At 50.3% G+C, this 16,796-nt stretch overlaps 1 protein-coding gene across 1 annotated transcript; it reads right to left on the bottom strand.

The window, feature by feature from the left end:
- Nucleotides 1-8,166: 8,166 nt before the first annotated feature.
- Fem1a (fem-1 homolog A) lies at nucleotides 8,167-11,702 on the bottom strand. The gene has a single exon (XM_028762492.1). It carries the CDS (start codon nucleotides 11,416-11,418, stop codon nucleotides 9,454-9,456), a length of 1,965 nt encoding a protein of 654 aa, XP_028618325.1. The 5' UTR covers nucleotides 11,419-11,702; the 3' UTR covers nucleotides 8,167-9,453.
- Nucleotides 11,703-16,796: the final 5,094 nt, after the last annotated feature.

Genomic DNA, 16,796 nt, shown 5'->3' with positions numbered 1-16,796 from the left:
AAAATAAATCTTAAAAAAAAAAGAAAAAAAAGAGAGAGAGAGAGAGAGAGCTGGACATGGCTCAGTGGTTAAGAGCACTGTTCTTTCAGAGGTCTTGAGTTCAAGTTTCAGCAACCACATGGTGGCTCACAACCGTCTGTAACGAGATCCGATGCCCTTTTCTGGTGTGTCTGAAGACAACAAGAGTGTACTTATATAAATAATTTTTTTTTTAAAAAAAGAACAATGGCTCACAACCTGTGGGTCAAGACTACTTTGGGGTATGTGTGTCATATGTTAGATATCTTGCATATCAGATATATTTTCACTACAATTTATAACAGCAGCAATATTGCAGCTATGAAGTAGCAACAATAGTTTTATGGCTGGGGGTGGGGGTTCACCACAACATGAGGGACTTTATTAAAGGCCCCAGCATTAGGAAGGTTGAAAACCACTGCTCTAGACAGTTGTGGCTGCTGGTAACTGAACTCAGCACTGAGTCATTGATCCAGCTCCCTATGCATTCATTTTTTATTTCATTTATTTGGGTTTTCTTCGAGACAAATGTCTCTACATAGTCCTGGATGAGAAGGGCAGTGGTGGCGCACACCTTTAAGCCTAGCACTTGGGAGGCAGAGGCAGGTGAATGAGTTTAAGGGCCAACCTGGTCCAGGATAGCCAAGGTTCACAAAGAAAAGAAATCTCATTTTTTAAAAAAATGAATGAATGAAAGAAAAATAATTTTCATAACCCTGAAACTTTCTATGTAGTCCAGGCTGGCCTCCAACTCACAGAGATCCACCTGCCTCTGCCTCCTAAGTGCTAGGATTAAAAGTGTGTGCCACCACACCCAGCTTATTTATTGGTTTTTGATGCAGTGTTTCTTTTACTGCAGACTGTCCCTGAACTCAATGTGTAGCCAGAGATGACCCTGAACTTCTGATCCTTCTCTTGCCTCTAGCTCACAAATGCTGGGTTTATGTGGGACTCAGCACTTGCAGTATTGGGGTTCATGCAGGCTAGGCATCTCTTTCCTCATTGACTCCTAGTCCCATTCCTGAGATTTTAATGTGCCCACACATCTCAACTCCAAACAAGCCTCTGTGAAATGTGGACTCATTTTACAAATGGGAAAAACTAAAGTCCAACACTGAATTCTGGCCCTCAACATTACTTTAGTTAGAACTGAAGAGAGTACGATACAAAAAGCCAGACTTCCAACAACCAGCAACTGTGCGCTCCTCCCATAAACCACTGTGCGCTCCTCCCATCAACCACTGTGCGCTCCTCCCATAAACCACTGTGTGCTCCTCCCATAAACCACTGTGCGCTCCTCCCATAAACCACTGTGCGCTCCTCCTATCAACCACTGTGCGCTCCTCCCATAAACCACTGTGCGCTCCTCCCATCAACCACTGTGCGCTCCTCCCATAAACCACTGTGTGCTCCTCCCGTAAACAACCATATCTGGGACTGTTCTAGGCATAAGTGGCAGGAACGGATGAGTCACCTGGCCCACTTGTTATTTTAGTCTCCAAGTCAGACCTTGTCAAAGTTCTTCTGTGCAGGACTGACTGAAAGTGAAACCCCAGCATCACAGTTCTGCAATTCCTTGGGGGGAGGGATGTAAATGAAGCTCTCTAACAGTGTGGGGCTGTCCAGGTTTCTGGGATGCAGTAGTGGGTGGAAGAATGCTGGGCTCTTAGCTATGGGTGTTCTGGGATGGAGACTTCTCCATCCCAGTGTAAAAGGAGACATCAGTAAAGGAAGCAAGGGGACTTTGTGTATGAGTGTGTGTCTGTGTGTGGTGAGGGACAGCACAGCTCAAATGAAGGCCCTGGGACTGGACAGAGGCTGGCGTGTTAAGGGAGTCATGTTAGGAAGAGGCAAAGATGGGGCAGAGGACAGCCTATGAGTTCATTTCCACTGGATTTGGGGGACCTGAGAGAGAACTCATCTGGTTAAAGGGTTAGGCACTTGCCATGGAGCCTCATGACCTGAGTTTGCTCACCAGGACCTACATGGTGGAAGGGGAGAATCGACTCCTACAATCTGTCCTCTGGCCTCCACACAGTGGCACATGCACACACTCACAATAAATCAGGAAATACAGGGCTGGAGAGACGGCTCAGTGGTTAAAAGCACCGATTGTTCTTCCAGAGGTCCTGAGTTCAATTCCCAGCAACCACATGGTGGCTCACAACCATCTGCAATGGGATCCGATGCCCTGTTCTGCCATATAGACATTCAGGAAGACAGAACACTCATACATAAATAAATCTAAAAACAACAACAACACGAAATGTAATTTAATCATTCTGGCAGAAAAAAAAGATCGAAAATTCAAGGCCAACCTCAGCTACTTAACAAGTTTGAGGCTAGCTTGGGCTGTCTCAAGTCAAAAGACAAATTTTTTCTTTTTGTCTTTTTTTCCCCAAGCTGAGGACTGAACCCAGGGCCTTGTGCTTGCTGGGCATGCGCTCTACCACTGAGCTAAATCCCCAACCCCTGACTTTTTCAGTACAGTTTCACTTTTCAAATGTAATTGTAGCATAGGCAAGTGTGCTCTACTTCTGAGCCACAGCTCCAATCCTACATGAATTTTTAAATGAGCCACTATTTAGCATCTGCTGTGTGCAGACCTGTGCCAGGCACAGAAAACTAATGGGGTTGGTGGAGTGACTAAAGGAAGCTTGTGGAAGGAGGAGCCTGGGAGGGGCTGGAACCATGGCTAGACATTGTCTGCACCCCAGTCTGATGTTCCCCTGTGGCAGTCTCAGCTAGGTGTCACCAGCCAGCTAGAAATTCAGAAGGTTGTCTCCACTCCAACCTTTTCTGGGGAGTGGGGGACACAAGGTCTCACTATGTAGCCCCAGCTGTCCTGTAATTCACTATATATATAGCAGGCTAGCCTTTACTTCCGCTGGAGCACTGGATTTCATGCTGGAAATTCTTAAGGGCTTTTAATTTTACAAATGTGCTCTCCAAGCCCAGAGTCATATCTTACAAGAGTCACACACAGCACATGTGTGGCTGGCTTTTGACTGGGACAGAACTTGTGACACTGTGTTTTTAAGATTTGTGTGTGAGTATGTGTGTGGGGGTCAGTCCTCTCCTTCCACTGGGTCCTGGAGATCAAGCTCAGATGGTGAGGTCTGGCAGCTTTTTGTTTGTTTGTTTGTTTGTTTTGTTTTTTTGAGACAGGGTTTCTCTGTGTAGTCCTGGAATTCACTCTGTAGACCAGGCTGGCCTCGAACTCAGAAATCCACCTGCCTCTGCCTCCCAAGTCCTGGGATTAAAGGCGTTTGCCCGGCAAAAATGTGTAGCCCAGGCTGGCCTTGAACTCGTGATCCCCCTGCTTCTGCCTCATTCAGCAAATTCTACCGGTGTGCGCCACCACTACCGGCGTCTCCCTGAGTTTGTAGATGGCTGGGACGAGCGAATGGGCAGAGGCCAAGGTTACCATGGCCTGGCTCCAGCCAGCCCCGGGTGCCTTCTTCAGGGAACTGAAAGGAGGAACTTGTGCTACTTGCCAAGGCCCTCCCGGCTTCTGCCCACGAGTAGTAGAACTTTCCGGAAGGTGATGACAGCCCTAAGAGGGGCTCCAAGGGTTCCTACAGGTTCCGTTATAGAAATGATTTCTATATAGCCCTGGTGAAGTCCCCACCCCCCACTCCACAGCAGGGAGTGCACTGCTGAAGGAGGCTGTGACCTTGTGCAGAGGACTGGCTTCCTCCCCTCCCCCTCCTCACTCTGCAAGTCTTTCAGCCAGTTTCCTCCTTGCTTAGGTGTGCCTTTGGACCTTTAAGACAACCAGTGGCTGGAAAGCTCCCCCTAGATTCTTCCCTGCTTCCTTCTTAAACTTCCTCATGATTTTGCTCAAAGCCAAGCTCTTGGAACTGGAGGGACAGTGGTTAGAGCCCAAGCTCCTAAGCACGTACCAGTTCACAACCATCTGTAACTCCAGTTCCAGGGCATCCAACACCCTCTTCTGGCACCTGTGATGGCCAGACACACTTGCAGGCAAAATACCCATGAAAGTGTGTATGTGCATGTATCTCCTCCCCTGCCCCCAAGGTCTCTCTCTGTAGGGGGGTTTCTGGGCTAAAAACCCATTACACTGGGGCTGGGAAGATGATGTGCTGGGTAAAGTGCTTGCTGCACAAGACGACTTATGTCTGAATATGAATAAAACAACTGGTGTTTGCCTGTGACCCCAGTGCTGGGGAGGCAGAGGCAGGAGCAAGATCCAGGGGTTCCTGGTCAGCTTGTCTACAGGGTCAGGGAGACTGGCTCAAAACCAACCATGACCACTAGAGGGCTCAGGCAGCAAAGACTCTTGCTGCATAGCCTGACAACCTGAGTTCAATCCCAGGTAACCACATGCTGGAAGGAGAACACCAGCTCTCTAGAGTTGTCCTCTGAGCTAAACACACACACACATGCAAACCCCAACAAACCATCAGGACGCCAAGGTGAATAGCTCCTGACACGCTGATGCCCCCTGGCCTCCTAACATGTGGACACATGATTTCTCACCCAGGGCCCTGGCACAGGCTAGACAAGAGCTGTGTACCATTGAGGTGCATCCCCATCTGGAATCTCACCTCAGGCCAGGAGCTCATGCTGGACTCACTAGTGCTTGAGAGGCCAAGGGAAACAATTTTGGTCAGAGTGTGCCTCAATAAAAACCTTTCAAGTTAAAAACTAAAATTTATGCCAGGCCAGCCTGTGAGATCCTTTTTCCAAAACGAAAGCAGAACCCCCACACCTCCCAAATAGAAAAGCAACAGAACTCCATATGCTCCAGTCATACAGCACCCACAGTAAACCCACAATAAACCCACAATTGTGACTTTCAATTCAGGTTCAACTTGGATTTCGGGTCATCTTGGACCCTGTTTTCTTCCTGCTGGCTGGTGAGTCTTGCTTGTTCTATCATCCACTCATGATGTACTCAAGTGTGTTCAGCACCTACTGATACCAAAGATACTGTCTGTGCTTCCTCCTTCTACCTTTGTGAGCTCAGAGTTCTACTCACCTGAGGTGGGCATCCAAGTTCACTTGGGGCAGCTCCTAGAGGGGCATCCTGTAAGATGGTGAGCACAGCCTCGGAAATAAGTATGGAGCCTCTAAGCGGTCCAGGGAAGCCAGTGTGTCTATAGCATGGAGTGGGGAGTACACACTAGGTCAACGGGCTGATCTCAGCTGTCGGACATGAAACCCTGGCCCCCACTCTCAGTTTATCAAGATTCAAGGTCAACCTCAGCTACAGGTACACAGTGAGTTTGAGTTCAACCTGGGCTACATGCTGATCACGACACGTTGAGGGGTGTGGGAAGTGCTGGGGGATGCCAAGGTGGCGCTGCAATAAACAGTAAACAGACTTTTCAGGAGGCAGCATGGGCAGCAGCCTGAGCTCACGTGCACTCCCTGCCTGGTGAGGATTTCAGCCCTGGGACAAGGATCACAACAGCTGTCAGTCATTCAGTCAGCATTCCTGGAGGAGCACACTGCTCCTTCTACATCCTGCAGGCAGGAAAACTGAGGCAGAGAAGGTGAAGTCAATCTCCAAGATTATAAGGTGAGATTGAATGTCACGGTTATGCCTGGAGTTGGTGCCCAAAGAGGTAGTCTCCTGCCAGATGCCAGGGTGGGGCTTTTATTTTTAGCCTGTCCTGTGGCCCAGGCCCTTAAGCAGTCCTGGGTGTCAGCCAGACTCCTAGGGAAGTGAAAGGGATTTTCTTCTCCCTGAAGACTTAGGTCCACCACTCCTGCCCCAGGGGCTCTCAGACCCTTCACCAGAAGTGAGCTGGTCACGGCCCACTTGTCAGGCTGGAATGCTGGCCAGACCCGTGTCCACTACTCTGTGGCTTTCATACTCTGACTTTTGTGGTCTCACCCATCACTGCCGGTGATCCAGCCTCACTCATCCTAATACATCTGCTAATGGTTTTCTATAAGCAAACTTTACTGTTTTTAAAAAGTATGTTTCCCAGGGCTTGGGATGGACCCCAGGGCTCCCATGCTCACCAATGCTTACTGTTGACTGTATCCTTGGACATGGTCAGTTTTATAAACTGAGCATGTTGTCACACGGCGATGATCCCAGCCAGGGGGCAGGAGTTCAAGACCAGCTTGGGCTATGTGAAACTTTGCCTATAAAGACTAAAAGCAGAGGGCTGGTGGGATGGCTCAGTGGTTAACGCAAGTGTGATTCCCAGCACCCACATCAGGTGGCTTACATTGATGTAACTCCAGCTCCGGGTAGATGGACCTCTGTGACTCCTGCAGGCCCTGCACTCATATGCACACACTCCTACCACATTCACATTGTTTTGGGGGACAGGTCAAGACAGGGCTTGTCCTGGCTGTCCTGGAACTCTCTGTAGACCAGGCTGGCCTGGAACTTACAGAGATCTACTTGCCTCTGCCCGAGTGCTGGGATTAAAGGCGTGCGCCACCACACCTGGCACACACATACATAACTTTAAAAGCAAGCAATTGGCTGAGAGGGAGGCATCCTGGGGAGGCAGTGTGTGATCTGGCAAGGCTTCTGCAGGTCAGGGTCAATCAAGCTCACTTGGTGTTTGTTGCTTGTTTTTGTCCACCTGCTTCTGGGGCTCTGGGACTGAAGGTGTGTGACAGAGAGCACATCTGGCTCAAGCTTGCTTCTTCTTTTTTTTTTTTTTGGTTTTTCGAGACAGGGTTTCTCTGTATAGCCTTGGCTGTCCTGGAACTCACTCTGTAGACCAGGCTGGCCTCAAACTCAGAAATCCACCTGCCTCTGCCTCCCAAGTGCTGGGCTTAAAGGCGTGCGCCACCACCGCCCGGTCCTCAAGCTTGCTTCTTTTTTTTAAAGATTTATTTATTTATTTTATTTATGAGTACACTGTCGCTGGCTGTCTTCGGACACACCTGAAGAGGTCATCCAATCTCATTACGGATGGTTGTGAGCCACCATGTGGTTGCTGGGATTTGAACTCAGGACCTCTGGAAGAGCAGTCAGTGCTCTTAACCGCTGAGCCATCTCTCCAGCCCCTCAAGCTTGCTTCTTAATAGACTTTAACAAGTTGTGAGGGCTGAGGGTGGGGAGGCCCGCCAGAGTGGCGTCTCAAATGTGAAGAACCAGGTCCACCTTTTCCTCTGCAGGCTAGACTCTGACCCACACCTGCTGTGCTGTCTTTCATCCTCCTGGGCCCTCTGTACATTTGGTTGCGTGCCAAGTGAGGTGGCTCTGTGCTGCGCTATGTTTAACCTGGGGTTATGACACTCCCTACTTAGAAATACCAGACCCTGGTACAGCCATGTGACACCACAGGAACAAGCCCTGCCACTGTTCTATTCACATGAATAGAAACCAGAGAACCAGCCAAAGCTGGGTGGGGGCATGTCTCCCACCCTTGCTCCCAGTCTATGTGCCCACCTGCTACGGGGGAGTGTTGAGGGGTTGAACTGGAGTCTCACAGGTGGCAGGCACTTACCACTGAGCCATATCCCCTGCACTAATCTTTTTTTTTTTTTTTTTTGAGGGGGGGAGGAGTCTAAGTAGTTATACTTATCCTAGAACCATGTAGACTGTGCTGTTCTCCCTCGGAAAAACCTGGCTGGAGGCAGCCTCTGGGACCTGCTGGATCAACCCTCCCAGAAGAATGTCCATCAAAGCCAGGCCTCAGGTCGCATTTCCTAATTCTGACAGCATGAAGAACATGGGGCTCAAATAACTGTTCTTAGATTTGAGGTGGGAGGTCAGTGGTTATAAAGGACCCATGAGATAGATGTATGTTCAGGGTGCTGAGGTAGGGGAATGGATCTGAACATGTCAGCTGCTGAGACAGAGGGTTTGAGTCTGACATTTTCTCATGTGCTCTGTGTCCCTAGGCATACCATTAGTGTAACCTCTGTGAACTTGCTCCACCTGAGATACTTGAATGGTATTGACTCCATTAGAAGCCAGCTGCTATGAACCAGGTAAGCACGTGGGGTGCAGCAGGGGCTCAGTAAATGTTCACTATACCTCATAGGAGATGGTCTTGAAAATAGTCGTTACCCCCCAGGCTATCTTTGAACTTACTCTCTACTCCAGTGGCCTCCAGCTTGTGATCCTCCTGCCATGCATGTTTGACAAGCACTCACCAGGCTCCCAGCTCTACCTAGCCACATCAAATAACAGCTAGGCAGACGTCTTCACATACCTGCATTTTAATTCATAAATATCAGTGCCAAGACTTACAGGGGTTCATGTTTGACCTGAACTTTGGCAGGGTGGAGCAGTGAGGTCCTGCCCAGTAAGGCCTAAAGCTTGTTTATACAGAGAACCTACCTAGCACTGCAATCACACACTAATGTCCTCAAGGGCCAGACAGCTTATGTGGCTTACATGGCTGAGGGAGGGACTGGCCCCTCTACATGTGACTTGCTACCCTTGTAGTTGGCTTCCACAGGCCTGGGATGAGTAGCTCCTGCCTTGACCTGATCCAGGGTGAACCACTCACCACAAATGATGGGGTCCAGAGCTGGTGGAGTCAGAGGCAGCTGTTCAGTAACTTTTTGTGGTGCTGGAGCTGCACTCAGGGCCCCCATGTGGGCCAAGCTGGTACCACATGGGTCCATCGCTGCCCTAGCTGGCAGCTCCTAACCTTCCCGTATCTTGGTCACAAGCCCATTCCCAGAAGTTATTGGGATACTGGGGACTCCTCAATACAAGGAGGGGGGGTCAGGTCCTCAGCAATGAAGGTGACAGGACAAGTATGGCACAGATGTGAACCTGGTGGCCATAGCATCTGCCAGGCAGTTCCAGCTGCAGCCCAAGGTTGGAAAATCTGTCCGTCCAGAGGGCAGGACAAGAGGCACTGGTGTCTGCCTGGCTGTGACTCATACAACTAACTGGCTCTGGGCCTTCTTGGGGGTTAGTCCTCTCTCTAACCATTTACAGAAATGAGGAGGCTTCCCAGGACCTTGGTCACAGATCTGCATTCACACACAGTTCATGCTGATCTCAGCTGTGGCCACTGCAAAATACTGGCAACTCCCAACTAAGTCATTACTAAGTCCAACAAACAGAAACCGGTGAAAAAAAGACAGAGAAAAACCCGCACACTGTGGGCTCTAGGCTGTTGCCCATCTGCTTAGTAAGGGACAAACCAACTGCAAACATCTAGGTGGCCGGTGCCCACTGCAGGAAGGAGCCAGTGTTTGCTCACTGCAGACTCTAGGACAAGGGGGCTGGGGACTGGGTGACAGTGCAGAGGCCTCCTAGACACAGACAGATGCATGCCACCGGAGAGGCTTGGGCATCTTTTTTTTTTTTTTTTTTTTTTTTGCATTTCCACAAAGAAAGACCATCTTCCTACCATGTGACCCTGAAGACTTCTAGAATCAACAGCTGGACTCGCTCCAGCAGGCCAAGGGGACTGGATGCTTCTGCTAGGAGAAGTAAGGCCCAAGTGGGCACTAGTGGCTAGGCCAGGCTCAGTGCAACTGGATGAAGGCCTCCAGCTCCTCTGGGATGAAGCCCTTATAAGGGACCTTGTTCCTGTCCAGGGCACGGGCAGCTAGGCACTGCAGTGTCACATAATTGAAGGGCTGCACGGTGCTCTTGGCCAACAGCTTTGAGTCCAGCAGCTCATAGGCGGTCTTCTTGAAGGCATTGGTGGCATCCATGTGGGCCCCAGCTTCAATGAGAGCATCCATGATGGCCGGGCAATTGTTCTGGGCGGCAATGTGCAGTGGGGTGTTGTTGTCAAAATCCCTGCTGTCAGGGTCTGCTCCACAGTCCAACAGCACCTTGACCACCTGCAGTGACGGGAAGACGCCCACACGATAGCGGCCCACGTTGGTGGTCTCCTTGTCCACTGCCATGTGCAGTGGGGTGAAGCCGTTCTTGCCACGAGGGGCACACTTGAGCAGGCGGTAGACTGTCTGGTGCTTGAGGTGTTCCTGGCTGGGGGTGCACTCTACCTTCTCCAGTAGATACAGGAGGTGGAGGATAATGGCAATGGCTTTGGTGAACTGTGCGGAGTCACCAGGTTCCTTGGGCAGCTGCAGAGCCCGCTCCACTTCCCGAACCCCTTTGCTGAGTACACCCATGAGGTCGGTGAAGCCAAGCTGCATGCCCAGGCTGCCCTTAGCAGAGCGGTCCTGCAGGACGTAGGAGAAGAGCTCTGCAAACGACAGGAAGCTGCTAGCGGTCATGGGGCTCAGGGGCTCCAGGTTGTTCTGTTGCATATCCAAGGCATACTTCCACAGACGGATACAGCGCTGGAAATTTCCAGAGTCTGCATAGACAGCTCCCCGGTACCTTATGTAATATGAAGTGTCAGGATGCGAGGGGCCCAAGATCCTTTCCCGTATCAGCAGCGCCTGCATCCGCATCTCATCAGGGTCTGTGATGAGGGCTTCCAACTCTTGGGGCGTGGTCACCTCCCTGGAATAGTCATAGGCCAGAACCAGTTGCTGGGGCTCTGGCTTAGGGAGGTAGTCCCCATCCTGGTGGCGGAGTTCCATCGCTCTCCTCCAGTGCTTCAGGGCTCCAAGCAGATCCCTTTTCTTATCCACATAGGTGGCACCCAGCAGCTCCAAAGCTTCCACAGCTGCTTCCCGGCTGGTAGGGCAGCAGCTTTCATAAGGTTCTGCCTCCTCTGGGGTCGAACAGGGGTTTCCTGCCACCTGGGAGGAGCCTTCTCTGGGAAGCTCTGTCCCTGAGACCTGCTCGTGGCTGGGCTGTTCCTGGATGAGGTACTCCACGATGTTGGTGTGCCCAGTGACACTGGCAGCTAGCAGTGGAGTCATGCCATAGCCGTCGCGCTCCATGCGCGCATGGCAGCCCAGCAGCAGCTGTAGGATCTCCAGGCTGCCAGATTCTGCACAGTCGTGCAGGGCGGTGTTGCCCTTGGCACTGCGCCGGTTCACCTGTGCGCCGCGCTCCAAAAGGTAGCGCGCGATCTCGCGGTGGCCCTTGTAGCAGGAGATCATAAGGCACGTGTGGCCGTGGCGATTGGCTACCTCCAGGTCCGCCTTGTGCTCGCCCACCAGGTAGCGCACTACATCCAGGTGGCCGTCGAAGCAGGCGGCGCGCAGAGGCGTGGAGTTAGTGCGCGTAGTGCGGTTGACTGAGGCGCCTCGGCGCAGAAGGCTACGCACCACGGATAGGTGACCCGCAGCCGACGCTGCCCAGAGCGGCGGCGCGCCCTCGATGGTCTCTCCATCGAAGTGTACGGAGCCGCTCGCTTCCACGCTGGCGCCGCAGTGGTCCACCAGGTACTCCACCACGTCCAGGTGTCCACGGCGCGCTGCGATTAGCAGTGGCGTGCCACCGCCGGCCACCTCGCCCAGCAGCTCCTCCAGCTCCTCACGCCCGCGGCCGGCCAGCAGCTTCTGCAGCAGCAGCAGCTTGCCGTCGTGCGCCGCATTGTATACCGCTGTGTGCAGATCCATGCTGGAAACCTCCCTGTTGGAGCTAGCCGGGCCGCCGATCACCAGAGACAACCTTCACCTTCTCTCGGGCTGTCATCTTAGTGCGTCTCCGGGAGGAATAAAATGGCCGTCTCTAAGGGGCGAGGACAGAGTGTACACAGGCATGCTGGGAAATGGAGTCTTATGAGCGATCACCCACCGGATGATACTGGGAATCAGAAAAGCCGGAAAACTCCATTTCCCGAAAGGGAAAGGGAGAAGTGGGCTAGAAAGTCGGCAGGTGGGAAGAACCGGTGGAAGGACGACAATTTCCGCCAAGCAAGGCCAATGGGTAGTGCGACCTTTGGGAAATGTAGTGACGCATTGCATGGTATTGACTCTAAGGTGGATATTGCCGGAAGCACGTTCTCACTCAGTTCTCAAAAGGACGTTTCTCAGAAAGTCTCTCAGGTTTTTTGTTTGTTTGTTTTGGTTTGGTTTGTTTTGATTTTTCGAGACAGGGTTTCTCTGTGTAGCCCTGGCTGTCCTGGAACTCACTCTGTACACCAGGCTGGCCTCGAACTCAGAAATCCACCTGCCTCTGCCTCCCAAGTGCTGGAATTAAAGGCGTGCACCACCATCGCCCGGCCAAGTCTCTCAGTTTTCAATTCCTATCATGCACGTCTATAAAGTTGTATGTGACCCTGAGTAACTGATGACATATTTCCGGTTACTTGTCACTGGCTGGACAATTAGTCCATGCTCTAGATCAGAGAATACTGGGCGAGGTACCGTTGAAAGACTACAGCTCCCATCATGTAAAGCTATACGCCGTGTTTTGAGGGGCTCTGAGCAATTTGGCCAGGTACATTCTGTCATGTCATTAACGCGGAATCAACAAGAAAACATGAAGCGGGAAAAAAAGGACTACATTTCCCAGAGCGCCGTAGGGCATCCGCGACACAATGTAAATAAGCGTCTCGTTGTGTCAGGCAAGGCTTAGCGGCACACTGCGAACGACCCTGAGCAATGTGGTGATGTACTTCCGGTTTTCGGCTACGTAGGCAGGAAATGAATGCGCCTCCGCCTCCTCTGCGGACTATATTTCCCAGAGGGCACCAAAGGTGACTCGCAGCCAATCCGGAGTGATGTGGAAGGTGCTAGGGGGCGACTACGAAGGGCTTGCTGACCAGCAGGGGGCGCGCGCCGGCTGTAAGATCATGAGCTGGCAGTGCATCTCTATTCGCCCTTAACATTTGCAGAAACGTTAAGCAGTCTCAATTTTCATGTTAGTTTTTTTCTTTTCTTTCTTTCTTTCTTTCTTTCTTTTTTTTTTTTTGAAGGAGCCACATGCAGGGCTGGAGAGATGGCTCAGTGGTTAAGAGCACTGCCTGCTCTTCCAAAGGACTCGAGTTCAATTCCCAGCAACCACATGATAGCTCACAACTGTCTGTAATTCCAATCCAAAGGATCTGACACCCTTACACTAACTCACATAAATTATTTTTTTTTAAATGCCACATGCTTTCGCCGCATCCACCAAGGCCAGCAGAGGGCATCGGGTTCTTTGCAGCTGGAGTTACTGGTGGCGTGAGCAGCCCTGTGGGTACGAGTCACTGCTGAACTGTTGCTCCAGTTCCTCAAGGTCTTTTTTAAAGATTAGTTTGAGGTAGGATTTCATGTAGCTCAGGCTGATGTCAATTTCCAGGACCCACGTGATGGAAGATGAGAACTGACTCCTAAGGGTTGTCCTCTGACATCCATACGTGTTCTGTAGCACATTGGCACACACAGAGAATGAGAAAGCTAAATGTAGTTTAAAATTGTATTATTGTGTGTGCACACACGCACAACAGAGCACAGGCATAGAGATCTGAGGACAACCCTCGGGAGTCACCCTCTTCCACCATGTGTGTATCCTGGGGCTTGAACTTAGGTCATCAAGCTTGGCAGCAAGCACCTTTACCTGCCTAACCATCTCACTAGTTGGTTTTCTTTGTTTTCAATATGATTTGTTTTTCTGTGGTCCCTCAGGTCTGCAGGGAGTCAGCTACGAGGAGACACCTTGAGGCCACTCAAGCCGCTATCTGCATCCTTGTGTCTGTCCATACCTCAGTCTGTCTCTGCTCTCCATGGTTCCTCTTCAGTTGCAGACATCTGCCTGTCATGCATAGGCACATTCTGGGCTACCTGCCACAGGCACTCCACTGGGTGTGAATAGCTGTAAGCCACCTCCGAACCCCTGACTGTGAACTCTCATGTAGAGCCCCAGCTCAGCCACTGGTACTAGCAATGTAAGATACTCAGAGTTTCGCCAGGTCTCTCCCCCTAGGTGCATTATCTCCAGGCTGTGGTGGTGCAGTGGGAGGCAGAGGCAGGTGGATTTCTGAGTCTGAGGCAAGCCTGGTCTACAGAGTGGGTTCCAGAAAAGCCAAGGCTACACAGAGAAATCCTGTCTCCAAAAACAAAACTGTATTTATAAATATTTATTATTATTTATTTATGTTGGTTTATATATGCAAGTATATATATTTAATATTTTAATATGTATATATTAAAGATTTATTTATTTATTTTATGTATATGAGTACACTATAGCAGACACACCAGAAGAGGGTTTTAGATCCCATTACGGATGGTTGTGAGCTACCATGTGATTGCTGGGAATTGAACTCAGGACCACTGAAAAAGGAGTCAGTGCTCTTAACTGCTGAGCCATCTCTCCAACCCTAATATGTATATTTTTAAATACTCAGGAAGTAGAGAAAGTAGTAGCACAGATCCCAGGGTTGCCAAGGATGGGATGGATGTGTTCATTCTGTAAGTAGTTACTGATGGGGTTTGGAGAGGAGTTTAAAAGTTGGGTGGTGGCAGCCAGGACACAGGCTCCAGGAGGGAAGTGGGGAGGCCCATGGAAGGTTAAACCAATATGCAATTTGTATCTTCCTGGACAATCAACAGGCCAATGGCTTCAATACTGATCGGTTCTCCTGGTGTTGGAGATGGACCCCAGGACCTCTGCAGACGCTAGGCCTGTGCTCTCCACTGAGCTACTTATGTAATTTTTTAAAAATTTAAAATTTAAAAATTTTTAAAAATTAAAAAAATCATGTAATTTTTAAAAAGATTTTATTTATATATATATGGGTGTCAGTACAGGTACCCTTAGAGGCCAGAAGGGGGCACAAGTCCCCTGGAACTGGAGCTACAGAGGGTTGGTTAAAGCACCGTGGGAGTGCTGAAGCTAGGGTTCATCCTCCTCACTAACAGTGCATGCTCTGAGCACTCACCCACCTCTTCCACCCTCGACAATTTTTTTTTTTTTTTTTTTTTTGGTTTTTCGAGACAGGGTTTCTCTGTACAGCCCTGGCTGTCCTGGAACTCACTCTGTAGACCAGGCTGGCCTCGAACTCAGAAATTTGCCTGCCTCTGCCTCCCAAGTGCTGGGATTACAGGCGTGCACCACCACCGCCCAGCTTATAAGAAGGCATCAGATCTCATTACGGATGGTTGTGAGCCACCATATGGTTGCTGGGATTTGAACTCATGACCTCCAGAAGAGCAGCCAGTGCTCTTAACCATTGAGCCATTTCACCAGCCCAGAATATGCAATTTTAAAGGACATCTTTCTCTGTGAGCACACACAGGTACTTGCATGCAAGGCCAGAGGTTGTCAGGGTTCTGCCCATCCCTCTTCCACCTTAGTTATTGAAGCAGGCTCTCTCAATCAAATTCAGAGCTCAGAGATATGAGTGGGCTCAGCATCCAGGCTCGGCTGGGAAGGCAGGTACATCCTTACAGCCATTCAGAGTCACATTCAGGCAGTCATGATTTCTTAATGAGCCCTCTTCCTGGCCCTCTAAAGGTTCTTTCTTATATTGCCTTCAAGTTTTGTGTGTATGTGTGTGCATGTATCTGTTCATGTGTGTGTATGTGTGCGCATGTGCATGCTTGTGTGTGTGTGTGTCTGTCTGCCCTGTAGTCAGAGGACAGCTTGGGAGAATCCACTTTCTCTTTCTACCATGTGGGTCTGTGGGTCCTGGGCATCAGTCTTGGATCTCACTGTGTAGCACAAGGTAGCCTCTAATTCATCCACCCTTTCCTTGTGTTCTCTGCACACAAGATCCTGATGCCCCTTCTTCTCCATGTAAAGATGCCAGTGCAAAGGTCCCAGTCAAAGGCCTCTTGGCTTCTTCAAATACAGCCGGATTTAAACATCTTTATATTTAAATGTTTTTCTTTTTAGACTGTGTCCATCTTGCTATGGTTCTGCACACCTGTCATCCCGTCACTGGGGCACATGGGAGGGATAAAGCAGGAAGATGATGAGGGACTTAGCCTGGGCTACAGCAAGACTGTCTGGGTTTGTGAGAGGGCTTCGGGGCCAGCATGGTCTACAGAATAAGTTCTGGGACAGCCAGGGCTACACGAGAAACCCTGTCTCAATCCTCACCTCACCCCACAGAAAGCTATGTTGAATCTGGACGGAAATGCTCCCCCTTCTCTCTCGTTTGCTTTTGTTTTAGACAGGGTCTCACTGTGTAGTCCAGGATGGCAGACTCATGGAGAGCCGCCTGCCTCTGCCTCTGGAATGCTGGGGTTAAAGGCTGTGGCACCAGGACTGCAGATGTATTCTCTGCCTTGATTCTATAGAGAACACAGCAAAACAGTCATGGACACATTATTTACATTGTAGCCAGTTCTGAGTCAGAGAGAAAAGATTGAATTCATAGGATGAGCAGGCTCTGGGGAGACGCAGTTATAGGCACTGGAAAATCACTTGCTGTCCAGAGCAGCCAGCAGCAAAAAAGTCACATGTTAGCATATGTGGAACATGAGGGCGTAGCCAATACCTGTCATCTCCAGTACTGGGATGGAACTGTCAAGAATGGAAATTACAGGTGGGCTCCATAAGGGCCAACTCTGTAAGTCCCCTTGGTGGAACTTGGTGGACACTGAGTTGGGATGCCTTAGAATGAACTGGGCTGTTCCAACTGTTCCCTAAAAGCCAAAGGTGGTGGCAGCTCCCACAGGGGGCAGCAGGAAGCAACAACCTCAATAATCACAGATGTTGGAAAGCCCAGGATCAGTGCCATAAATTCTATTTACTGGAAAAAAAGTTAACAGAGGCTTCCTTTCCTCAGAGCCATGCCCCTCAGCCCCTGACTGGGAGTTCTCTGGGCAAGGGCTCCACCCCTGAGCCACACCCAGCAGTGAAGTAGTTTCTTTGAAATTCCTTCATCAGGATAGTCCAGGGTCTTGTTCCCACTGTGCTCTGGGCCAGGAAGGGGCATCCACTTACAGGTGTCTCTGCTATCTATGGTAGGCGTCTCCATGGCCCTCAGGTTCATCTCTCAAGAGACTGGCTGCCAGTAGCACTTATGGGAGGGGGAGAAAGCTCAGGGAGCCACTTCCTTTCT

The sequence above is a fragment of the Grammomys surdaster genome, unplaced genomic scaffold, assembly GCF_004785775.1.
Source record: "Grammomys surdaster isolate TR1022 unplaced genomic scaffold, NIH_TR_1.0 62, whole genome shotgun sequence".
NCBI classification, from domain to species: domain Eukaryota; kingdom Metazoa; phylum Chordata; class Mammalia; order Rodentia; family Muridae; genus Grammomys; species Grammomys surdaster.
This window is presented reverse-complemented; position numbering and strand designations above follow the sequence as displayed.